Source organism: Anabrus simplex, chromosome 11 (assembly GCF_040414725.1).
Source record: "Anabrus simplex isolate iqAnaSimp1 chromosome 11, ASM4041472v1, whole genome shotgun sequence".
NCBI lineage: Eukaryota > Metazoa > Arthropoda > Insecta > Orthoptera > Tettigoniidae > Anabrus > Anabrus simplex.
In genome coordinates this window covers 35,756,377-35,783,549 of record NC_090275.1, presented here as the reverse complement: position 1 = coordinate 35,783,549, position 27,173 = coordinate 35,756,377, and the positions used below count along the sequence as shown (strand labels likewise).

The following is a 27,173-nucleotide window of genomic DNA, read 5'->3' as shown; positions in this document are numbered from 1 at the left end:
ATCTAAAGGTTAAAGTTCCATGTATCTTGTGATACATAGTTTAGGATTTACAGCACAATTGACCTTCTAGAAGGTGCGTAGTTCAACGGGACGGAATAATAATAATAATAATAATAATAATAATAATAATAATAATAAAAATAAAGAACGCAGCTCTGTTGTCAAGGCACCTCTGAGAGAGAAGAGGGGTACACAAAATGCAACACGGACACCAACCAAGGTAAATTTGTCACTCGCCTAGCAGACAATGACGAGGACGACGAATAGAGAAGAGATAAAAACTGCATTTTTTCTGCAAGTGTTTTACTATTATTTTATTATTACTAGTATCCTGCCCCTAGTTCGTGATTTTACTTCTACTTTTTTTACTGAACGCGGCACACTGACATTAACAGCATAAAAGTAGTATCTTAATAGGGCTACTTTGGTATGAATTTAAGTTTAGTATTTTGGAAGACCACCGGACTGAGTGGCTCAGACGGTTGAAGCGCTGGTCTTCTGATCACAGCTTGGCAGGTTCGATCCTGGCTCAGTCCGGTGGTATTTGAAGGTGCTCGAATATGTCAGCATCGTGTCGGTAGATTTACTAGTACGTAAAAGAACACGTGCGGGACTAAATTCCGGCAACTCGGCATCTTCGAAAACTTAAAAGTAGTAGTTAGTGGGACGTAAAGACAATAACATTTTGGGAGACCTGCTATTTGTATGTATAAATAGCTCATGGAGATCATTTTCGGTAATTTGAAACGTCTTCGTCGAGTTTATTTGCCAATTCCTTCTGTCTGTCTGTCTGTCTGTCTGTCTTGTCTTTTTTGTAACATCTGCGACCAGCACATAGGTTATGCATCATCATCGTCATCATCATCATCTGTTTACCCTCCAGGTTCGGCTTTTCCCTCGGACTCAGCGAGGGATCCCACCTCTACCGCCTCAAGGGCAGTGTCCTGGAGCTTCAGACTCTTGGTCGTGGGATACAACTGGGGAGTATGACCAGTACCTCGCCCAGGCAGCCTCACCTGCTATGGTGAACAGGGGCCTTGCTGGGGGATGGGAAGATTGGAAGGGATAGGCAAGGATGAGGGGAGGAAGCGGCCGTGTCCTTAAGTTAGGTACCATCCCGGCATTCGCCTGGAGGAGAAGTGGGAAACCACGGAAAACCACTTCGAGGATGGCTGAGGTGGGAATCGAACCCACCTCTACTCAGTTGACCTCCCGAGGCTGAGTGGACCCCGTTCCAGCCCTCGTACCACTTTTCAAATTTCGTGGCAGAGCCGGGAATCGAACCCGGACCTCCGGGGGTGGCAGCTAATCACGCTAACCACTACACCACAGAGGCGGCCACATAGGTTATGCACGAAACAAAATATTCTGGGATATTGCGGTTTGTGCTGTGGTTCATTATCATATGTTTTTATTTTTTGTGTTAAGTATAAATTAAGTGCTGAGATGTTTAAATAATCGACACAAAATATGACAGCACTCACTTGCCTTTTAAACGACACGTGCCCCTTGTGTCCAGAGGAGAGAACCCGACTGACAACCTTCATTATCACTATTGGGAACAAAAGCTGCCGCCTGGGGATACGTTCGCCGCCCCAACTTAATTTTCAAATGACCGTTGAGATATCGTAATCACGGGACTCAAGTTTTACGTGGAATCCAAACCACAGGACGTAACTTATTTCATTTCCATTGTAATGTTAATGGTTTTTCAGGGAATTCGTATTTTATGTGTTAAGATAGGCGTTGCAGATCGCCCGTCAGAGAGCGAAGCTCTTTCTTCTTCTAAACCCAGACAGACATCCATGATTATATTTCTGTCCGTGCAACGGAGAAAATGTAGCAGTGAGAAATGCGAGGGTCTGTAATAGCGTACAGGAGAGTAGAGATTCAACTAACCTTCAAGCACATGCGCCAAGTTTCAGAACGCAAACACACGCGCATTAAATCCCATATTTCTATAAAAATTAAAAGTCGGTCCCGCGATGTAGGTGTAGCGCGCCTGTCTCTTTTCCGAAGGCCACGGGTTCGATTACCGGCCAGGTAAGGGATTTTTACCTGAATCAGAGGACTGGTTAGAGGTCCTCTCAGCCCTCGTGATTACAACTGAATAATAATGTTATTGACTTTACGTCCTACTAACTATGTTTTACGGTTTTCGAGGACACCGGGGTGCAGGAAGATTAAAATTGAGGAACTACCTAACGGTGAGATCGCGTCCCCGGTCTAGAAAACCAAGAATAATTACCGAGAGGATTCGTTGTGCCGATCACACGACACCTCATAATCTGCAGGCCTTCGGGCTGAGCAGCGATCGCTTGGTAGGCCATGGCCCTTCGAGGCACTTGCGCCATAGGGTTTGGGGGATAAAATTTAAAATAATGTATATTAATTGGGTGTTTTAGAATACCTTGTGTAAAAGTAACTTTTATTATTGCATATAATCAAGTCGTATGATCTGAATTGTTTCTTCGACTATATTGGAATATGTGAATTTGTTAAGTAGACCTTTCTTTCTTTCTTTCTTTCTTTCTTTCTTTCTTTCTTTCTTTCTTTCTTTCTTTCTTTCTTTCCTTCTTTCTTAATCTTTTTACTATGGAATCACCTAGAGATTTCACCTCTACCGCCTTAAGGGTAGTGTCCTAGAGCGTGAGACTTTCGGTCGGGAGGATACAACTGGGGAGGCGGACCAGTACCTCGCCCAAGCGGTCTCACCTGCTATGGGAAGATTGGTAGGGATAGTCAAGGAAGCGGGAAGGAGCGTCCGTGGCCTTAAGTTGGGTACCATCCCGGCACTTCGCTGAGGGAGAAGTTGGAAACCACGGAAAACCACTTCTGGCATTGCTGAGAAGGGAATCGAACCCCCGGCTACTCAGTTGACCTGCCAGGGCAGAGTGGACAGCGTTCCAGCCCTCGTACCACTTTTCAAATTTCGTGGCAGAGCTGAGAATCGAACCCGGGTCTCCTGGGGTGGTAGCTAATAACACTAACCACTGCACCACAGATGCGGACTAAATAGACCTATTGTGCATAATAGTGCAAAATTACTTTAATGTCTTAACAATATTATCAGAAATGGCTTTTAAGTTTATTTAATTTAAGAACATCAATACATAAAGATAATTAAGGCATTTAAAGTATACGTTAAGTCTAAAAAAGTTCATTAGAATTTACCTATGATAAAATATGACGAATTGGTTTGTCACCAAATCAATATTTAAATAATCCGTAACATTTGGATATAAATGGCTCGTAAGAGAGAATGGTGCTCTCTTGCAGTGCAAATTTTCGTTTATAGATATGCCTGAAGAAATAAAACCTACAGTATCGTAGCTGTAAGAAATGGACAGTACTTTGCATATGGATATGAGATGAAAATAAATACAGACAAAACAAAAGTAATGGTGATAAGTAAACAACAGAGAAAATTAAAAGATAGCTCTGCAGGGGAACCAGCTGAGCAATGTTGAAGAGTTTTCTTACTTACGAAGCAAACTAACAGCTGATAACCGAAGTAAGAGAGATCTGGTCAGCAGAATTAACCAAGAAAAAGTAGCCTTCAATAAAAAGAGAAAGCTCTTCACATCTAACAAGATCAGCTTAAAGCTGAGGAAACAATTATTTAAGACGTATGGAGCGTATTTATGTATGGAAGTGAGACCTTGACACTAGGGGTCGCAGAGAGGAAGATCCTTTGAGCAATTGTGCTATAGACGAATTCTAAAAATTCCTTGGACAGATAGAGTTATTAATGAGGACGTAATGGAAAGGGTTGGAGAAATCCTGAGCTTGTCAATGAATATGAAGAAATACATGGACTGAACATAGGAGTATAATCAAACAGGAGAGTTTACTAGCCTTCATCCTGGGAGGGCTCTGTGGAAAGAAGAAATTGTGGGGAAGGGCCTAGCCTGGAATATATTGGTCAACTGGTGGAGGAGCTGGGATGCCAATCTTATGTAGAACTGAAGAGAATGACATGAAACCGGAACCTCTGGAGCGCTGCTGCCAACCAACCTTAGGATTGTAAACTTTAGTAGTAGTAGTAGTATCGAGCTCGATAGCTGCAGTCGCTTAAGTGCGTCCAGTATCCAGTATTCGGGAGATGGTAGGCTCGAACCCCACTGTCGGCAGCCCTGAAAATGGATTTCCGTGGTTTCCCATTTTCACACCAGGCAAATGCTGGGGCTGTACCTTAATTAAGGCCACGGCCGCTTCCTTCCAACTCCTAGGCCTTTCCTGTCCCATCGTCGCCATAAGACCTATCTGTGTCGGTGCGACGTAAAGCAACTAGCAAAAAGTAGTAGTAGTAGTAGTAGTAGTAGTAGTAGTAGTAGTAGTAGTAGTAGTAGTAGTAGTAAGGAACCATTCATTCCACTGCCGCCACCATTCGTCTATCTGCTCTCATGTAATCATCCATAGTGTAGAATTTGTAGTTTCAAATACACCAAAGGCTATTTCAATAGCAAACAATACAATACTGATTTCACTATCACTGAAAACACTTCTGGATACAAGAGAAAAATCCACGGACGGGATTCTGTTACGCAAAAATACCGGTGGGGTGCAGTCCACTTTTATGACATGCTGCCTTACAACAGGGACGTGCAAAATGGCTGATTTTTAAAGACATGTGACGGGGTTGCAGATGGAAAGGTACAGAGAAGCTGAGATTATCAAATAAATATTTGCGCTCTGGTGAACAAAAATTTAATTGCCTGTGATGGATTACACTCTAGCACGTGTGTTTGAGGGTTAAGTATTTTTGCTTCACATTTCCCCATAAGCTATCAGTTAGAGTGCATCTTAAATATACAACAGCCCTGTGTCATTCTATTATCTTTTATTATCAAATGTTTACTGAGGAAGATCGATTACTCAGACCTTTTCAGTTCGAATACATATCGAGGGACGTTATCTTTTCAATACTTTGGGAGAATGCAAACATTATCAAACTTGGATACGCCGTCAATGTGTGCTTTCAACAAAGCAGAAAATAGCTGGACATTTTGTTCTTTAATCAACGCGTTTCTGTACAGTAAAACAGATAGCATAGAAACTGGTCGTTCTTTGATTAGGCTGCTATTATTTTTCACTTAATGATGATATCAGAAAATGGACATTGAAATTACCTGGTCGCAGTTCCCCACATTTTTTTGTCGATATCATATGGAGTCCAGGGAAGGAATCTGTAGTGTGTTTGTACAAGAATTGAAATGACAGGTGTTGGGTGCCAGGAAGTAAAAATACAAAACGAGTGATGAAAGTATACCGCCTGATAAAACAAAACTGAAGCATCCAGAAGGGGAAGAGGAAATGAAACGAAGTTTCGCGTGTTGAAAGGGTATGTGATGTTATTTCAGTGGTTAAAATATCGAGTCAAATTTACAAAGAACTTGGCAGTACGGGCCAATTTATCAGTACGACATTGCACCCCCTCTGGCCTGGATGCATGCACTCATTCGGTTGGGAAGGGTGTCATAAAGACGCTGTATCCTCTCCTGAGGCAAGATGGCCCACAACAGTTGTAACCGGTGCTTGATATCGTGGATCAACTGGGACCGAGTTGACGTCCGATCTGGTCCCACACATGTTCTACCGGGTACAGATCTGGTGATCTTGCTGGCCGTGAGAGTATGTCAAGATCACACAGACCGTTCATAGAGACACGTGCAATGTGTGGACAAACATTTTACTGTTGAAAAATGTTGAGGATGATGGTTGAAGTTTAAGGGGGACTAACAGCTAGGTCATCGGTCCATAATGGTACGAGGTGCAGCGAAATGAAGCGATAATTAAAACTACAAGATATATCCACTGACAAAAATTTTAAACGAATGATTATGAAAAAATGAGCACGGAACCAAAATAATCAGTGCATCCAATTCGCAATGTCTTATTTTTTGAGATTTATTTAATCGTGTCAGAAACATACATTATACTTACAATAATAATAACAGGACAATAACAAATCTGGTACTATAATCATTAATCATTTCTGATGATGGCAGGTAACGATGTGATTTAAGCTCTCCATAAATACAAAATTAATTAAATGTGGTGTGACCAGTAAGCGGCTAATTTACATGCTTCCTTGGTAGCGTCCATCACATTCTGGAGAGTGCAAGTAGTTGAACACAAGTTACAAACAAGGAGATGGCTCATTGTCTGTTCTTCACCACATTCACATAGAGTGGAGTCACAGACAAAACCCCACTTTCTCATGTTGGTCTTTGTTCTTCCAACTCCTGAACGCAACCTGTTGAGCGTCTTCCATGTTGACCAGCTTTCCTCGTGGCCTGGAGGAAGTCTTTCGGAAGGCGTCATCCATCCTGCAAGGTGGCTGGATCTGGAACGCCATGAATTCACTCTGAAGTTCGATGATGATTCAGTGAGACTTTCAGTTGTATGGAGAAAGCTTTTCCTTGATTTGAGCCGTTGGGTTGCTGGATGGTTGTTGTCTAAAGGGGTCAAAATCCAGGTCAATGGCCACACATAATGGTACAAATCACAAGTAATGTAGACCTATGGCATGTCACGCATAACGGAACCACTCACAGGTAACACAAACCCATGGTGTTTCTCACATAAAGGTACTACTCACAAGCAACGCAGACCCATTCTGAACACAGTGGAACCAACACATTCGAGCGCAGCGCTCGGCACAGTTTGCCTTTACCAATGCCTTTTCCTTTACTTACCACTACGAGCGCTAATGTGTGTCAATGCAGAGTTCCACTTAAGCCCTTATAACAACATTCGGCGAGGACTTCTTTTTAATCAGTAAAGGACTGATGGTATTAAATCAAGGAACACATTAGAAAAAGAATTATGTAAAGAAGTTAATTTGGCTAGGAGTTGAATCAAAACGAAAACTACCGGGCGAGTTGGCCGTGCGCGTTGAGGCACGTGGCTGTGACCTTGCATCCGGGAGATAGTAGGTTCGAATCCCACTATCGGCAGCCCTGAAGATGGTTTTCCGTGGTTTCCCATTTTCACACCAGGCAAATGCTGGGGCTGTACCTTAATTCAGGCCATGGCCGCTTCCTTCCAACTCCTAGGCCTTTCCTATCCCATCGTCGCCATAAGACCTATCTGTGTCGGAGCGACGTAAAGCCCCTAGCAAAAAAAAAAAAGAAAACTAGTAAAGAAGCAAGCGATTTTAGACTGTTTTTTCCGGAAGTACATTTAGGCCGGAAGTTATTTTCAATTTTCTTTTTAATTTAATAGAGCTATACAAGACCCACAGGGGCTGCCTGGCCGCGGCGGTAAAGGCGTGCTCGGTTCGCCCGGAAGGACGCGGGTTCGAATCCCCGTCAGGAAGTCGTAAAATTTAAGAAACGAGATTTCCACTTCTGGAGGTGCATATGGCCCTGAGGTTCACTCAGCCTACACCAAACATGAGTACCAGGTTAATTCCTGGGGGCAAAGGCGGCCGGGCGTAGAGCTAACCGCTCTACCCCATCACGTGCCGCGGTTAGCAATGGTGGAAGCCTTTACCTTCCACTCCTCCAAGGGCCTTCATGGCCTGTACGGAGGTGTCTTTGTCAGCCGGCCCCCGTGGTGTAGGGGTAGCGTGCCTGCCTCTTACCCGGAGGCCCCGGGTTCGATTCCCGGCCAGGTCAGGGATTTTTACCTGGACCTGAGGGCTGGTTCGAGGTCTACTCAGCCTACGTGATTAGAATTGAGGAGCTATCTGACGGTGAGATAGCGGCCCCGGTCTAGAAAGCCAAGAATAACGGCTGAGAGGATTCGTCGTGTTGACCACACGACACCTCGTAATCTGCAGGCTTTCGGGCTGAGCAGCGGTCGCTTGGCAGGCCAAGGCCCTTCAAGGGCTGTAGTGCCATGGGGTTTGGTTTGGTTTATACAAGACCCACAAATTGAAACCTTCAACTTTCGGCACAATTGAGGAAATTGCTTAATTTTACGCTTTTAGTAGTATGAGGGACCCTACCTTGTCTGCAAAGACATGTTTTCACCGGGCGAGTTGGCCGTGCGGTTAGGAGCGCGCGGCTGTGAGCTTGCATCCGGGAGGTAGTAGGTTCAAATCCCACTGTCGGCAGCCCTGAAGATAGTTTTCCATGGTTTTCCATTTTCACACCAGGGAAATTCTGCGGCTGTACCTTAATTAGGCCACGGCCGCTTCCTACCAACTCCTACACCTTTCCTATCCCATCGCCGCCAAAAGACCTCTCTATGTCAGTGCGACGAAAAGCCACTAGCGAAAAAAAAGACATGTTTTCAACATTAAAATTGTACATGTAGCACGACAATAAAAATTAAGTTTTGCCTTGAAATGCAGTTTCACATTATAATGTTACTGAAATTGGGTTAACGTAATTAGTTTACCCCAAGAGCCCATCTGGCACGATGTGCCATTAAATCTGGATATTTCTCCCTCAGGAGGCTTCTCCCATAGGAACGGACGTTTATAAGTTAGGAATTAAAGATATAGCAGTTTAGGGAATAGAACTAATGTACCCCTGTATGATCTGTTCCCAGAGTTGCGTCCGTCAGACGAGAGAGTGAACTGACGGCTTCCAACTGGTCCTCATCCTTTACAGTCGTTATTTTGATACCAAAAGAATTCAAAAGAACAGATCTCCACACATATTTTGAAAGCATGTTCTGAATATGTACGGCAATACAATTCATATACACTGACTGACAGTGACAATGCAACACCAAGGAGGAGTGGTTCGAAAGGGATGAAAGTTGGGGAAAAAACAGAGACGGCACGGATGAATAATTGATGTTTATTTCAAACCGATATGCAGGTTACACAATGCACACGGCATCGACTCAGTAGGATGTAGGACCACCGTGAGCGGCGATGCACGCAGAAACACGTCGAGGTACAGAGTCAATAAGAGTGCGGATGGTGTCCTGAGGGATGGTTCTCCATTCTCTGTCAACCATTTGCCACAGTTGGTCGTCCGTACGAGGCTGGGGCAGAGTTTGCAAACGGCGTCCAATGAGATCCCACACGTGTTCGATTGGTGAGAGATCCGGAGAGTACGTTGGCCATGGAAGCATCTGTACACCTCGTAGAGCCTGTTGGGAGATGCGAGCAGTGTGTGGGCGGGCATTATCCTGCTGAAACAGAGCATTGGGCAGCCCCTGAAGGTACGGGAGTGCCACCGGCCGCAGCACATGCTGCACGTAGCGGTGGGCATTTAACGTGCCTTGAATACGCACTAGAGGTGACGTGGAATCATACGCAATAGCGCCCCAAACCATGATGCCGCGTTGTCTAGCGGTAGGGCGCTCCACAGTTACTGCCGGATTTGACCTTTCTCCACGCCGACGCCACACTCGTCTGCGGTGACTATCACTGACAGAACAGAAGCGTGACTCATCGGAGAACACGACGTTCCGCCATTCCCTCATCCAAGTCGCTCTAGCCCGGCACCATGCCAGGCGTGCACGTCTATGCTGTGGAGTCAATGGTAGTCTTCTGAGCGGAGGCCGGGAGTGCAGGCCTCCTTCAACCAATCGACGGGAAATTGTTCTGGTCGATATTGGAACAGCCAGGGTGTCTTGCACATGCTGAAGAATGGCGGTTGACGTGGCGTGCGGGGCTGCCACCGCTTGGCGGCGGATGCGCCGATCTTCGCGTGCTGACGTCACTCGGGCTGCGCCTGGACCCCTCGCACGTGCCACATGTCCCTGCGCCAACCATCTTCGCCACAGGCGCTGCACCGTGGACACATCCCTATGGGTATCGGCTGCGATTTGACGAAGCGACCAACCTGCCCTTCTCAGCCCGATCACCATACCCCTCGTAAAGTCGTCTGTCTGCTGGAAATGCCTCCGTTGACGGCGGCCTGGCATTCTTAGCTATACACGTGTCCTGTGGCACACGACAACACGTTCTACAATGACTGTCGGCTGAGAAATCACGGTACGAAGTGGGCCATTCGCCAACGCCGTGTCCCATTTATCGTTCGCTACGTGCGCAGCACAGCGGCGCATTTCACATCATGAGCATACCTCAGTGACGTCAGTCTACCCTGCAATTGGCATAAAGTTCTGACCACTCCTTCTTGGTGTTGCATTTGCTCTGTCAGTCAGTGCATTTGTCGTGTCAGAAGTACTAAGTCAGCACCATATAGAAGACAAGGTGCTTTATATCGCACCGACACAGATAGGTCGTGTGGCGAAGATGGGACAGGAAAGAGCTAGGAGTGGGAAGGAAGCGGACATGGCCTTAATTAAGCTACATCCCCAGCATTTCCCTGGTGTGTAAATGGGAAACCACAGTAAGCCATCTTCAGGGCTGCCGATAATGGGGTTCGAACTCATGATCTCCCGAATACAAGCTCACAGCTGCACACGGCCAACTCGCTCGGTGTTACTCCTAAAACAAGAGCCGGAATTTCTGAGTTTAATTTTCCGCTTGTTATAATGGGGAGTTGACGTGACGTTTGGCTTGGCTGCTGGATTTCCACTCGAAGGGCCGAGGTGCGATTCCAGATCGATGCTACGTTGGAATGACTTACGTGGTGTCAGGAAGAGCATCCGGCCCCTAAATCCCCGGCCAAAACTCAAAATGAGCAAGATGACCCAAATATTCGTGGGATAAGCTGAAGAAAGTTTGTAAAGATGAGTTGACGTGTCCCTTGAAACAACAATCTGAATTCAGTTTAATTTTTCAACTGTTATAAAGTTGAGCTGTATTTCACTTTGAAATAACAATTGAATTCTTCAATAATACTTTTCCGATTGTTAAAAAACGAGCTGTTGGCGTTCCCCTTGAAACAACACTTGGAATCCGTAAAATTAATTTTCCTATTGTTACAAAGAGGAGCTGGCATTCCGCTTCAAACAATAATTAGAAGTGCTCAATTTATTTTTCCTATTTTTATAAATAGGGGCAGATATTCGCATTCAAACAACCACTGGAGCTCGTCAATTTAATTTTTCTATTGTTATAAAGAACAGCTGACAATCCCCTTGTAACAACAATTGAAGTCCTCAATTTAATTTCCTATTGTTATAAAGAGGAGCAGACATTCCCCATGAAATAATAATAGGAATTGCTTCATTATTTTTTCTAACAAAGAAGAATTGACTTCCCCTTGAAATTAAGAGAATTTGCCAGTTTCCTTTTCTGGTTGTTATAAGAAAGATTATGTAATACAATTCATTTTCCCTAAAACAGCAATTGGAAATCGTCAATTACCTTCTTTTTGCTTGCTATAATGAAGGTCTGTTAATATGATCGTTCTTTTTACCTAATACAATGGTTAATTTTCTTTTTCTGGCTGCAATAACAAGTGGTTGATGATGTTATTTTTATTTAAAAACAGCAGTCGGAATTAGTCATTTTTTTAACAAGTTGCTTGACGTCGCACCGATACAGAGAGGTCGTAAGACCTCGGAGAGGAAAGGAAGCGACCGTGGCCGTAATTAAGGTACTGCCCCAGCATTTTCCTGGTGTGAAAATGGGAAACCACGGAAAACCATCTTCAGGGCTGCCGGCACTGGGGTTCGAACCCACTATCTCCCGAATGCAAGCTCAGAGCTGCGCGTCTCTAACCGCAAGGCTAACTCGCTCGGTATTTTTTTCTTAGCAAAACCTAGTACCTTTCGCATACTTGCACTAGCTAACCCGAAGATTTTCAGCGGACTCACGTACAATTCTTCCAAGTTTCAGAGACTATGAGAAAGGGGAGGTTATCATTTCTCGGACATTTGTACAGAATGGAATAAAACAGACTAACCAAAGGGTTATTCGACTACCTGTGGAACAAATAGACAACGACGGTATGGATTAAGTAAGTTTGTAAATATCTAGAGAAGTCCAACATCCAGGAAGTTCAGATGTTAAATAAGAAAACATTTCGGACAATGATTCAAAATTTGGAAGGGTTTCATGTCGAAAGAACTGCAAAGACGGGAATAGTTTAGACAGATGAACAGAAAAAACAGCACAGAGCCCATATGAAGGAGGAATGGAGGAAGAGAGGTAAGGTAAGGGTGTATTCTGCCCGAAGGCAGGTCCAAACCTACGCGGAGGTGTGCCTGAGCGGGAGTTTACGTACGATAGGGTGGCCTGTGGAGGAAGCGAAAACTGCGCTAATAAAAAAAGATTTACTTTTACCTTTTCCTGATTTTGGCGGCCATTTGTCCCTTGGCATAAAACCTTTAGCTGAGAAGGAAGTGGCATGATTCACATTTGCTGAGTAATTTTAAATGCTAAGGAGATAGTACTGTATATTCGAGTACCCATTTTTGTCATTTTAGTGCCTATTTTGGGTATTTTTAGTGCCTATAAATCCTCGCCCTACTAATCACACACTCTCAACTGCAGTTTACTTGCAGTAGGGTCGTCATTTCTTTCCCACCCCTTTTCCAGCCAATAACATGTGGGATCACCAGTCGAGAAGTTATCACAGCCAAAGTTCCCAAGGAATATGGAACATGGCTACGTCATTGGCGCTTAAGCAAGGGTTGAATAACCTCGTTACATTCACCCCTCAACAGAACAGTCGCTAACGCTGCCAGATTCTTGATCAAACTGGGGCGTTCCAGTACGTGAGAGACTGGATAATGAAATCCCCACGACAGGATGAGAGCGCATAGTGGCGATACGAGAGTCTATCCCAGAAACTGGCAATCAATGAAGGCTAATTTCAGAAAATGCTTTTCCGTAGCTCTTGTTGCAAGTGTATGTGTAGTGCGCATGAGTGTAACGATCGCGGGTTGCCATGACAACCGGCGAGTGGGGGAGGGTTGCTCTCATCCTCAGCTGAGAGTTAAGTGAGCAACGTGACGTAAGAGCAGGCTGAGGGGTGACTGGGCTGTTCAAAAAAATATACACAATGGTAGGAATACAGCAGTGAAATGCGTAATCCATGACCTACCTCGGAGTTTGTTTAGAAAGCTGTGTTGGATTTGCCAGACTAAGAGCAACTGGTCACTTGAGGTAACTGCGGGCATCCCTCACTTTTCAAACGTAATATATTTTGACGTTTGGTTTGGTCCATCCTTAAAAATAAAGTTATCCCAAGAAAGGAAAAGTAAATACCAGACTACCTTTAATGATTTCTAAGTATAAAAAATACATACATTACATACATTATCATTATAGACTGTTATGCCTTTCAGCGTTCTGTCTGCAAGCCTCTGTGAATTTACTAAAACGTGGCCACAATGCTCTATTTGCAACTAGTGCTGTGACCTCATTTAGTTCTATACCTCTTATATTTAAATCGTTATAAACTGAGTCTAACCATCGTCATCTTGGTCTCCCTCTACTTCTCTTACTACTCTTACCCTCCATAGCTCCCCATCGAATTCCATTTCGTTCGCCAAGTTGTTTCCAAGGAGTGCCTCGCCTGTCAAATGGGAGTGGGACTCCGTTACTCCCATAGGTCTGAGGCTTGCTTAAAATGTTCCGAGCTCGGTAAATTCATGAAGCAGGATGCTACCCTACTTACACGTAGTCCAAGTGAGGATCTCTCCTCTAACGGGTTATGGACCACCGGCGGATTGTATAGTCCTAGCCGCCTGAGCACAAGGAGGGCCATGACTCAGAATATGTCCGAGATGCCCACTCCCATTCCATAGCAACTGTATCCCGACTCTCAGGACCACTTACTAGGCCACTCAGCCGTTGCCCATTGTTCACGAACTAGGACATGACTACAGTAACCCACACCATGAACTATTTTATTATTATTATTATTATTATTATTATTATTATTATTATTATTATTTTCTTGGTGCCCATTCACGGAGCGTGTGTGAACTTGTTCGTTGGCCTGATAGTTTTCGCCTTCTTCTCCTCCCAAAATCTCTTCATGAAGGCACTGTGTTGCATCTTGCGTTCTGTGGACCACTTCCTACGAGTTTTCATTTTTAGGTTTCTCCACGAATTTGTGCTTCGCTACTACTGTACTTAAGGCTCCACGATCTTCTGTGATGTCATCCGTAATATTCATTTCTTGCAGGTCCACTTTACTTTCTTCTAGCCAGTTTATTTTGACCTTCTTTGAGTTGATTACTCTAAATAATCATTTGGTGAGTCTGTCACTGTCCATTTCGTAGACATGGCAATAGAATTTCAGGCATCAGTAAACCTGTCAGTTAATGAGTAGAGGTTCGTTGTTCTACTCTTAACCCAGATTCCAATTTTATCTCCTGGACCATAAATTTCCGGGGAATTTTCCTTTCATGCTTTTCAATTTCTATGTTTTAATTAACGTATTATTATTATTATTTGTTCTCCACGGACGGTTTTTACCTAAAAGTATGTTAGGGCTATCCTTTATAACAATACAATGTTAAATATTGTAGACATGATACTGTATAGGCTTTTGGGCTTATGCCGTGTCAAGAAAATAAAGTGAAATTCTTTACGTTTCATCAGAAAAAAATCTCGACAGTCCACGTGAAAGCCTTCTTAAACAATGACTCTTTAAATTTAGACGTTATAATAGAAGTGGAAATGGTACGTTCATTCGCCACCAGATGGCTCCCCGGACGTGGCACAGCGCTAGCGCTCTAAGCAGAAGCTGACCGAACCATCAGAATTAGTCTAAGTGGTTCACATAAGATATTTACGTAACATATGACACTGACAGGTGTATGACATTGACACAAGCCTGGAATGAAACATCTGGCGGTGAGTAACGTACGAATTTGGAAAACACCGAGACGAAATAACAATAGTGAAGGGACAGGGAAGAGACGTAAATCCTTAATTGCTGGCAACCAGGTATTACTTAATTGATAGCCAGTGTCCCTGTTGAAATTGTTAGGATTTCTATGTATTTCCACAGCTTCCCGTATAATCCTGGACCTGTAGTGTCTAGTGTGGGTAAGAGCTCGAGCATCTTGGAACACATCATGACGCGGCGGAAATCATGACGAGAGTGACAGACTCCGTCACTGAAAAGGGGGAAAGGAGATTCCTTAGGAAAATCTTAGGCTAAAGAAGTCACTAGATGAGGGCCTCTCAAACGCCTAAAATTGCAAATTGAGGCGCAGAATTCCTGTGCACAGTGCATCGGTCCCGTTCGGCTCGGCTCGGATCAACGCATCGTCTCTGGGCTACTCGGCTAAGCTCGGCTTGGATTTGGAGAGCTACGGAGCAAGTGAGGAAGAGGGAGACAGACGGAGCGAGCAAGACAAGCATGGGGAAAGAGAGAGAGAGCACTCTGGTCAACCAAGCGAAGTCGTCTTTTGCACCGTGCACAGTGCATGCACTATGAGAGGCCCTGTACTAGATTCACAACTCATGCTGCAATTGAGATCGAATAGGGAACTTTGTGACAAAGTTCAGAATATAACAACTACAATAACAACAAGGACGTGGAAGAAGTGGGAATCCAGGAGGGAGATTACAGAAACGAACAACCTCTAGGGAGAAAACTGCGGGAATGAGGGATGCACCGGAGAAACTCTTCAAGTCACGTAACTTGAAGAGCAACAAATCATAAGTCAAAGGCTTAAGAACATGTGATAGATTGCGTAAATGTGGCCCATAGATGACCTTGTCGAATGAAATAATAATAACACCCTACTACATTATTGCCAACGGCCGTAGCCGTGTTGAAATACCGGATCCCGTGAGATCTCCGAAGTTAAGCAACATTGGGCGTGGTCAAGATTTGGATGGGTTACCACGCGCTGTTGGTGGGGGTAAGGGAATGGAGGAGCGGAAAGGAACTGGCCACCCTACCGTACGTAAACTCCGGCTCAGGCACACCCCTGCGGAGGTTCGGACCCGTCTTCGGGTAGAATACACCCTTACCTTACTATATTATTATTAAATCATTTTACCGTCCAGGGTTGTTTTTCCCCTCGGACTCATTCCCACCTCTACCGCCCCAAGGCCAGTGTCCTGAAACGTGAGACTTTCGGTCGGGGATAAAACAGGAGAGGAGGACCAGTACCTCGTCCAGGCTGCCACACCTGCTATGGTGAACAGGGGCCTTGTGGGGGATGGGGAGATTGGAAGGGATAGACAAGGGTGAGGGAAGTAAGCGGCCATAGCCTTAAGTTAGACAGCATCCCGGCATTTACCTAGAGAAGAATTGGGAAATCCGGAAAACCACTTCGAGGATGGCTGAGGTGAGAATCGAACCCCCTCTACTCAGATGACCTCCCGAGTCTGAGTGGACGCCGTTCCAGTCCTCGTACCACGTTTCAAATTTCGTGGCAGAGTCGCGAATCGAACGGGGACCTTCGGGGGTGGCAGTATTCACACTAACCACTACACCACAGAGGACAATAATAATAAAAAGAAGAAGAATAGTATATGTGTGTTTGCCAGCGCAGTGAAGCCCTTAATATCGCTCGATATAAACAGTTTTATTTTCTTGTAGGCATACATTCAAGGAAAACTAAGACGTTATAATTTTTGTCTTACAATTCACAAGAGTACAGGGTTTAAGCCTACAAGTTATGATTTACAATTCCTTGGATAAGAATGACAGTATTTCCATTTTTTAAGTAAAATTCATCTTATTCATTCAGCAGTAAGTAATATATTCGCATAATTCAACAAGTTTACTGCTTGATTTTGCACAGTGTTATAGTGTTGTGTGAATTATCCTGTTCACTAAATTTCTGGGAATATTATTTAAAACTTATCAGGCATCCGACGACAATAGCTATCCTCTAAATGGCGAGAGGGTTTCATCGCGAATTAGGACATAGATATTTACTATCCAAGATTAAAGTACAGCAAGGATGTAAATGTATCTAACACACAGACGTACAAAATACCTTCAAATAAATAACCTAACTGATGTTACTCGCGGTAAGATTGATTGGATTGTTGGTGAGTTTATCAGATAATTTAAACCCAAACAACCACAAGCCACAGCCTATCCACCTTTACTCCGTATTATGTTCAAATGTCTCTAAAGAGTCTCTTAAAATTTAATAGCGGAAATTGTAATTCCTTAAGTACATTACAAAAATATTTGATGATGATGATGATGATGATTGTTGTTTAAAGCAGCCTAACATCTAGGTCATCGGCACTTAATGGTACGAATTGAGACGAAATGTTATGATAATTTAAAAATCCATAATCCTCCACTGACCAGATTCGAAAACGTGAGGACGAAGAATGAATGGGTGGATATGAATTTAAAGCAATCAGTGAATCCGACCCGCAATGCTACACATTCCCAGAAGCTCGCGTTAAATAATAGTATTACTGACCAAGCACAATACTGAATCGATGACGCTTGTACTCGAAACGGGTCCAAAATCCAGGTTATAGGCCCCTCATATATCGTTAGGAAAATACAACCATGCTATATGTCATGTTGCGGTACTAATCACAAGTAGCGTAGACTCGCGGTATTCCACACATTATGGTACTATTGACAGGTAATGAAATTCGCTCATGTAACACAGACCTATGGTGTTTCGCACACTGCGGCGCTATTTACAGGCAACGCAAACCCATGGCGTTCATTACATAAGTGGACTAACCACTGGGACCCACGCAACCCCATGGTGTTCCTCACATAGTAGGTACCAAGCATAGGCAAGGCAGAATCATGGTGTCGCTCATCCCATGGTGTTGCTCATATAGTGGTACTACGTGCAAGTAAAAGCGACCCATGGTGTTCTCCGCGTGGTGGTACTAATCACAGGAAGTTTCATGGTTCTAATTTGATCATCTACTAAGGCCCATTAGGTTGGGTACAAGATACCCCTGTTTCTTTGTAAGTGTGCCATGAGGGCAGTTAATGGTAAAGTCCGTTGTGGCCTTTGATAGGCTCAGAACATTGAGAGCGGGTCAGCTCTGTTATATGTGGTAAATGTGCCTCAAAGAGGCTTGGTATTCTAAGGTTCGAGCAAGCGCCCCATGTTATTAGAGGGTTTCTGCCCTTTGGTAAATAGGTGGTTTTGAGCTGGGAGCTCAGAAATTGTAAAAAATTGGAGCTTGAAGCCCGGATTGTTAAAATATCCCTAAATCTTGGCTTTCCTGGTCTTGTGCCTGATTTGACTTGTGTTAAAGATTGAAATTTTATGTGAAAATTGTTAAGTATTGCTATTTTCGAAACTTCTTAAAAACCTAACAGGCACTAGGCCGATGAAACAGGGGCTATTCCCGAACTATGGAGGTGACTCGTATACAGAATAAATTTAACACATTAAGGAAGAGTAGAAACACGGTTACGAAAACGTAGTCACCTCAAATCCAAAATGAAGGGGAACTCGAGAGGGTAAAGCACTCTCTATCCCCGATTTACAGTTAAAGATATGTGAAGTTTTACAAAAGCGACGGCAAATTACATGTTTGAAGATAGGTTACATAATAAAGGTTTCGGACCTTCCCCGCGGGTTAAACTGCCGAGCTAGCAAGAAATAAAGATGTTAAGCAGCCATTACCTTGTTGAAGAGCAGATGCTTGAAGAAAAGGGCGCTTCCCGCCTCCTGCTACATGTCCATACACTAAGCTAAATATTGATGATGTGGCAGAGAGACAAGAAAATCAGCAGTTTTTATACTCTCGAGGAAAATTCGAGACCTTTCATGAATAAAACCGCCACATCCACACAATTTTATCGGTCAGTGTAGACCGTACACTCAAAATCGGAGAAGAAAGACATGATTGGTCACAAATTAATTACAGAAATAATTGATTGGTTCAATTCAAAACTGGCGGAAAGAAAAGATAAATATTGCCAACCCACAAATGAAAGAACGAAATTTAGTAATAAGAAAACTTATGAATACAACATTTCTTCAAAAAAGTTCCTTCACTTCGCACCAGGGTGCATAATCATAGTTTTTTAGTAGAGACATCTAAAAGAGAATGTCCACACTTCTTGATCAATGGAAAACAAAACAAGTTGAAATCCACACAGTACTGACAACTTCGTAATCACAAAATTTACGGTAGGGACCTCTTCTGAGAAACTTATGAGTTGATCCAGTTTTTAAAGTTCTAAATTTCTCCTGTAGTGGAGTACTTTAAGGCGGAAAATTCAAATGTGCGGCGTAGAAGTGTACCAGCCGGTACACCTCACATTCCGAGTTACAATATTACTGACCAAGGGACTGCTTCCAAAGCCCAATCCTGAATCGATGATGCTTGTCTAAATAAGTCAATATCTATGTCAACGATCGCGTATAATGGCACTTATCGCTACTAAAGGAGAACCATGTTATTTCTCAAGTTGCGGAATTAATCAAAGGTAGCGTAAACTCACGGTGTTCCAAACATTATGGTACTACTCACAAGTATTGTACGTCGTACAGGTAACGCAGACCTATGCTGTTTCTCACACAATGGCGCCACGCATAGCCAACGCAAACCGATGAGGTTCCTCACCTAGGTGTTCTAGTCACGGGCGCCGGTATTCCCGTGGTGTTCCTCACATAGTGGGTACTAATCACAGGCAACGCAGATCCACGGTGTCGCTCATATAGTGGTACAACTCACAGGCAACGCTCAGACCCGCGGTGTTGCTCACACGGGTACGACTCACGGGTAATGGAAACCCACAGTCCACACACGCTGCTGCTACTAATCACAAACCTATTGTGTACCTAATATAGTGGTACTACTCGCAAGTAAAGGCGACCCATGGTGTTCCCCGCGTGATGGTACTAATCAAAAGTAGTTTAATGGTTCTAAGAAAATCGTGCCTTGGTCGCCCCTTTTAGTCGCCTGTCACGACAGGCAGGGGATACCGTGGGTGTATTTTTCTTCTGCGTCCCCCACCCACAGGGGGTATAGAGAGAGAAACAAGAAGAAGAAAGGAGGGATCCGTCACTTTGAAAAATGAAGTAACGGACGAAGAAAGGCAAGGGCCACGAAGGGCGTGAAAATGAAAGACTCCCTAGGCCTCGAATGCACTAATACCGTCGGGGTCGGAAAAGAACAAGAGTTGACCAAGGGAGGTCGTACAGGATAGACGAAAGTGAGGAGCCTGGCACAAGTAAGTGGAAGCAATACCAAGACTCAGCTAAGGGCCCCGTTGTCGCCAATCTACACTCCCAAGTTGAGAGCCCCTTGAGCCCCTTTTAGTCGCCTCTTACGACAGGCAGGGGATACCGTGGGTGTATTCTTCATCTGCGTCCCCCACCAACATGGGGTAGGACGTTTTTAGACTACGGTGCATATCAGTCAGGTCCACGCACTCCGCAAGAATGTGTACCACGGCAGGATGACCGCCGCGGGGTTTCACCCTTCACTAAGTAGGAGTGCGTTACAGTACCGTGGCCGATCCGAAGAAGACGTAATACCACTGCTTCTCTCCGAGAAACCCCAAGAGAATTCTTCCATACTTTCGTAGTTCCTTTAATCGTTGTCAGTTTATTTGGAAGAGGTGTGGCCTGCCACTCCATCTCCCAATGGGACATTACCGAATGTCTTAGTAGAGAAAAAATATCCATGGGTAGAACCTTGTGAGGCAACGGGGGCAATGTGACCGGCTCCTTAACATAAATCACTGATGATGGAGCAGTATAGAACACTTTACCTGGCTGAATCTCGTCGATCCGTGGCTGCAGTCCTTCGTCCAGGCCCCCAACCACCGAGAAACCAAACCGACGATCTTCATCGCGAAGTCGTAACACACAGTCTAGCTTCACACTCTGAAAGCAAACCAACAGAAATATCACTAGGTGTTTAAGAAATAATATGAAATAATATTTATTTATTTATTTATTTATTTATTTATTTATTTATTTATTTATTTATTTATTTATTTATTTATTTATTTATTTATTTATTTATTTATTTATTTATTTATTTATTTATTTATTTATTTATTTATTTATTTATTTATTTATTTATTTATTTATTTATTTATTTATTTATTACAGAGTTCCGCAATGAATAATATATTTCCAATGGAGTAGCACATAGCAAACATAAAAACGTGGAAGAAAAATGAGGAAAAAATATCTAATGATAAAAATAGACGAAAAAATGTAAAACTAACAAAATAACTGTAGAGACACAACAATTAACAAGAAAACATAAAGGCAAAAGAAACAATGAGGAAGAATGAAGACTGAACGTAAAACGAAGAGAAGAACTTATAGTTAGGCACACTAAGATAAATGTTGATATAACACATAAGTAACGGTATAGCACAGTAACAAATAAATAAATATTAAATTATGTACAGAAGAGGGGACAGCAATGAGAAGAGAAAAAAGGAAATGAAGAAAATGAAGTAGGTTAAGGAAGAATCGATTACGTCCCACAAACTACTTTTACGGTTTTCGGAGACACCGAGGTGCCGGAATGTAGTCCCGCAGGAGTTCTTTTACGTGCCAGTAAATCTACCGACACGAGTCTGACGTATTTGAGCATTTTCAAATATCACCGGACTGAGCCTGGTCCAACTTGCTAAGTTGGGGTCAGAAGCCCAGCGCCTCAACCGTCTGAGGAACTCAGACTGGCACTCGGTGTTTCAACATTTTTTAACCTCAACTATGTACATTTTTTATTTATAACTACAGTATATCTGTTTCACTAAGTTTACCTGTTTCTATCATAGTGTAAAAAACATGTTATGGGACAAAGATGTGCCATTGGAAGCAAAGGAAACTGTGTTCAAGATGCATCACGTGCCCTTAACAACTTACGGTGCAGAAGCTTGGTCAATGACAAAGAAGGAAGAGAGTCGAATACAGGCAGCCGAAATGAAGTTCTTGAGGAGTATGATACAGAAGAGTAGAAGAGACAAAATAAGAAATGAGAAAATCCGGGAAGAAATTGCAGTGGAAAAATGAATGATAGAATAGAGAAGAACCAATTAAGATGGTTTGGGCACATAAAGCGAATGAGTGATGAAAGAATGCCAAAAAAGGTTATGGAAATGCAAATGCAAGGAAGGAGAGGCTGCGGACGACAAGGATTGAGATGGAACAATCCAACGCAGTATTATAGAAAGAAACCTGGACTGGGACACAGTGTTGGAGGAGGAGTGGTGGAAGGACCGAAGAAAGTGGAGAGGAACCATATTTGCTCCTACCCGCCTACAGCTGGATAAAGGGAAATGATGATGATGATGATGATGATGATGATGATGATCTGTTTCACGTCGCAAGCGGTGGTGGTGTTTACTGGTTTAAGAGGAAGTACAAATGGGCAACCATCCTCTATATAACACTCTAATCAAAGAAACAATGGAAGAGGTCTGACACTTCGAAAAATGAATATACCGGCCAAAAAAAGACTAGGGCCAAGAAGGGCATGAAAATCTAAGACTGTCTCGCAACCTAAAAGCGTCGGAGTCAAAAAAAGAACAAGAGTTGACCAAGGAAGGTCGTATAGGATAGATGAAAGTGAGGAGCCTGGCACAAGTAAGTAGAAACAATGCCAGGACTCATCTAAGGGCCCCGCCATCCCACGCTTCTAAGTTAAGAACCCCTGGCTCCCTTTTAGTCGCCTCTTCTTACGACAGGCAGCGGATACCGTGGGTTTGTTACGTCACACCGACACAGACAAGTCTACGGCGACGGTGGGGTTGGAACCCAGTATCTCCCGGTAATAATTTAGACGCCCAGTCTTACTCACCGGTAACAGATATGAATATGGTGAGAATGATTGCTTCTACAAACAGTTTGGAACAATGGCGGAAGGATACTCGAAATGAGGAGATAAAGGTTGCGTTAAAGATGAACTCTATGGGTGAAGCTGTATGATTAAACAAGCTTCGGTGGTGGGGTCATGTGAGGCGATTGGAGGAGGACAGGTTACCTAGGAGAAAATGGACTCTGTTATGGAAGACAAGAGAAGGATTTATCTAGCGTATGCCACTACATAAGGAAAAAAACCTATAAATACAAAAGCCTATGGATTTAAGATGCATTCAGTCTCTTTGACTGAATGGCCAGATTCGAGGCCTTCGGTTCAGAGGGTACAGCGTTCAATTCCCGACCGGGTCGGGGATTTTAATCTCGTCTGGTTAATTCTTCTGGCTCGGGGATTCTGGGTTTGTGTTTGTCCCAACACTCTCCCCTTCATATTCATCCAACACACTACACTGCCAACCATCATAAAAACACGCAATAGTGATTAAACTCCTCCATAGAGTTGTCGTCAGGAAGGGCATCCGGCCGTAAAACAGACCCAAATACACATGTGCGACCTCACAGATGTTGGAAAAGAGGTAAAAGAAGAAATAATACAATAAAGTATTATATTATATTATATTATATTATATTATATTATATTATATTATATTATATTATATTATATTATATTATATTATATTATATTATATTATATTATATTATATTATATTATATTATATTAGTTTATGGCAATTTGAGATCATGTTAAGTAACAAATACATATTACTGGAAACCTTCTTTGCAGCCCAAGATCTTTGCATTCTTCCCTTGTTCAGTTTCTGTTCGTCATGGAACCCTCTGAAGCTGTCGATCACTTATCTGTACTTTGTTCGGTATTAAATAATAATAATAATAATAATAATAATAATAATAATAATAATAATAATAATAATAATAATAATAATAGAAGTAAATAAAACACACAAATAATTAAATACATATTAAGGCAATGACGCAAAACAAAATAATAATACCGAGCGAGTTCGCTATGCGGTTAGGGGCGCCCAGCTGTGAGTCTTCATTAGGGAGATAGTGGTTTCGAATCCAAGATCGGCAGCGCTGAAGATAGTTTTCCGTCGTTTCCATTTTCACGCCATGCAGATGCTGGAGCTGTACCTTAATTAAGGCCACGGTCGCTTCTTTCCCACTCCCAGCCCTTTCCTCTCCCATCGTCGCTGTAAAACCTATCTGTGTCGGTGCGACATGAAGCAAATTGTAAAAATAAAAATTAATAATAGTAATGTTAGAGCCTAACGTCCAGCCTGATGGTGTAGCACTGGACCATTCGTGTAGGCTCCCAAATTGCACTCCTCGATGATGTGCCGCATGGTTTGCTACGCTGTTCCACAATCACAGGTTGGGCTTGACTGCTCACCCCACTTGTGTAATTTGTACGCACATACTCCATGTCCTGTTCAGATGCAATTCAGACATTCCCCACATATGACTATGAAATTCAAAGCCCTTGGGGTTTCTGTGTAGGCCCGATAATGTCACGCACTTCAGAAGTCATGCCACTTAGCATCAATGTTGAAATTACTGTCAGCAAGCAGTTGGGCTACTCGTAGGGGTCACCCATCCAAGAACTGACCACGCCAAATGTTGCTTAACTGCGGCTCGTGGGAGGGGGTGAATTTCTGGAGCGAAGCCGCTTTATTGTCAAATGTGCAAGGAGAGAGAGATTATGGTTAAACTAGGCGTAGAATTAAAGGGGGCATGAAACTAGTTGCAAATACAGGATTATTGAGACAATTAGTTAACACGCAGAGGCTTGTAGAATGAACACTGAAGGGCATAACAGTCCCGAATTTCAATTATGATTTTAGAATGATCTACAATCTGTATAAAAATCAGTCTACAGTGATAAGAATCAAGGGCTTTGAAAAAGAAGCAGCAATCCCCTCATTTTTAGTGTCTCTATAAAAGAGCCGCCATTGTTATTTTATATGAGTTTGCTGAAGATCTGTAGAAATTGTTGGATGGTGTGGACACAGTCTCGGGAAAAGAATAGTTTTTGGTGAAATAAAACTGTTTATTCCGGTGTTAAAACGGACAATATTTCGGTAGGTATTTCGTGAAATAAATTGTCATACTGAAAATAAACAAATCCAAAAGTAATGGAGTGCAGTCTTAAAGGAAGTAGACGAATATTGTTACTTGGATAGTACAATAACTAACGATGGAAGAAATTAGGAGGATATGAAATGCACACTAGCACAAGCAAGGAAGGCCTTTCTAAACAAAAGAAATTTACTCACTTCGAACATTGATATAGGAATTAGAAATATGTTTTTGAAGACTTTCGTCTGGAGCGTGGCATTGTACGGAGCTGAAACATGAACGATAACTACTAGCTCAGAAAGAAAGATAATAGAATATTTTCAAATGTGGTGTTACAGAAGAACGCTGAAGGTGAGATGGATAGATCGAATCACGAATGAAGATATAGTGAATCAAATTGGAGAGAGGAGAGCGATTTAGTTAAATTTGACGGGAAGAAGACAGAGAGAATGATATGAAACATCCTAAGACACCCAGAACTTGTTCAGTTGGTTTTTGAGGGAAGTGTAGTCAGTAAGAATGGTAGGGGTGGACTAAGGTAGGAGTATGGCAAATTAGATAAGAATGACTCAAACATCGTCATTTATGAATACTGCAGTTTCAATGTGAGTATGATTTTAAATACGTCTCGAGAGTGTTGATGAACCTATTCTAGTATTTTATGATGCCTGCCTGCCTGCCTGCCTGCCTGCCTGCCTGCCTGCCTGAGCATCCCTGGTTCTACCCTAGCTGTAAAAGTAAGACAACTGTACTTAAACGGCTATTGTACCTCACAGGGGCCACTAACGCTATCCTCATGACAGTCGAGTGCTGCAGAATGCATACAAAGCAAGGCGTTTCCAAACGTGTTCTTCTTTCTTCTTGCACTTGCATGCGGAATCTATAGCGCGGCGAGCTTTCGCTTGGTTAACTCTGCCAATACAAGAGTATTTCAAATAACATATAATAGGTGAGTCTTTTGTTTGCGAAATTATCAAATGCATAGTGCAAGAGACTCCTGGTTCGTCAAAGGAGGACCCTGTCACAGTGACTGAGATACTAAACACACAACCACACGTCTTTGACCATGTGCGACATCTATGCACTGTCAATGCAGGCTCTCTAATCAAGTTGAAGGCCGACAATTCGAACCCGATAATGATGATGACGACGACTGTTCTTTAAAGAGGCCTAACATCTAGGTCATCAGACCCTAATGGTACGAAATGAGACGAAATACGATAACAATTTAAAAGTCCAAAATTCATCCACTGACCAGAATTCAAAAGGATGATGAAGAATGAATGGATGTTCGACTCATTGGCTGAATGGTCAGCGTTGAGGCCTTCTGTTCAGAGGATCCCGGGTTAGATTCCAGGCCGGGTCGTGAATTTTAATCGTATTTGATTAATTTTTCTGGCTCGGGGACTGGGGCTCTGTGCTTGTTCCAATACGTTCCTCTTTATATTCAGACAGCATACTACATTACCAAACACTACAGAAACACGCAATAGTGATTACATCTTTCGATATAATGTTGGCGTCAGGAAGGGCATCCGGCCGTAAAACAGGACCAAATCTACATGTACGACACAGTTTGCACCGGAACCCCACAGGTGTGGGAAAAGCGGTAGAAGAAGAAGAAGAAGAAGAAGAATGAATGAATGAATGAATGAATGAATGAATGAATGAATGAATGAATGAATGAATGAATGAATGAATGAATGAATGAATGAATGAATATGAATTTAAAGTAATCAGCGTATCCAACTCAAAATATTCAAAGTTAAATATCAATCCACTGAGTAGAAATCAAAAAGGTGACGATGAACAATAGGTATGAACTTAAAATAGCCAGTGGATCCGACCCTCAATACCCCACCTTTCCAAAAACAATGGATACTGACAAAGGGGCTGCTTCCAAAGCACAATACTCAATCGATGATGCTTATTGTCTAAAGGGGTCCAAAATCCAGATCAATGGCCCCTCATAATGGTGCTTATCGTTAGTAAAATAGAACCATGTCCGCCTCTGTGGTGTAGTGGTTAGCGTGATTAGCTGCCACCCCCGGAGGTCCGGGTTCGAGTCCCGGCTCTGCCACGAAATTTGAAAAGTGGTACGAGGGCTGGAACGGGGTCCACTCAGCCTCGGGAGGTCAACTGAGTAGAGGTGGGTTTGATTCCCACCTCAGCCATCCTGGAAGTGGTTTTCCGTGGTTTCCCACTTCTCCTCCAGGCAAATGCAGGGATGGTACCTAACTTAAGGCCACAGACGCTTCCTTCCCTCTTCCTTGCCTGTCCCATCCAATCTTCCCATCGCTCCACAAGGCCCCTGTTCAGCATAGGTGAGGCCACCTGAGCGAGGTACTGGTCATTCTCGCCAGTTGTACCCCCGACCCAGAGTCTGAAGCTCCAGGACACTGCACTTGAGGTGCAAGAGGTGGGATCCCTCGCAGAGTCCGAGGGAAAAACCAACCCTGGAGGGTAAACAGATTACGAACGAACGAAAACAGAACCATGTAGCGGTACCAATCACAAGTAACGTAGACTCATGG

The 27,173-nt window shown here is 43.2% G+C and overlaps 1 protein-coding gene across 1 annotated transcript in view; it reads right to left on the bottom strand.

Annotated features, from left to right (window-relative positions):
- The window catches only part of sdt (stardust), an 851,212-nt gene that overhangs the window by 786,983 nt on the left and 37,056 nt on the right, over positions 1 to 27,173 (bottom strand). The window contains exon 2 of the mRNA XM_067155496.2: positions 20,469 to 20,583. Within this exon, the coding sequence (XP_067011597.2) occupies positions 20,469 to 20,583 (115 nt within the window). The remainder of the gene's footprint in view (positions 1 to 20,468; positions 20,584 to 27,173) is intronic.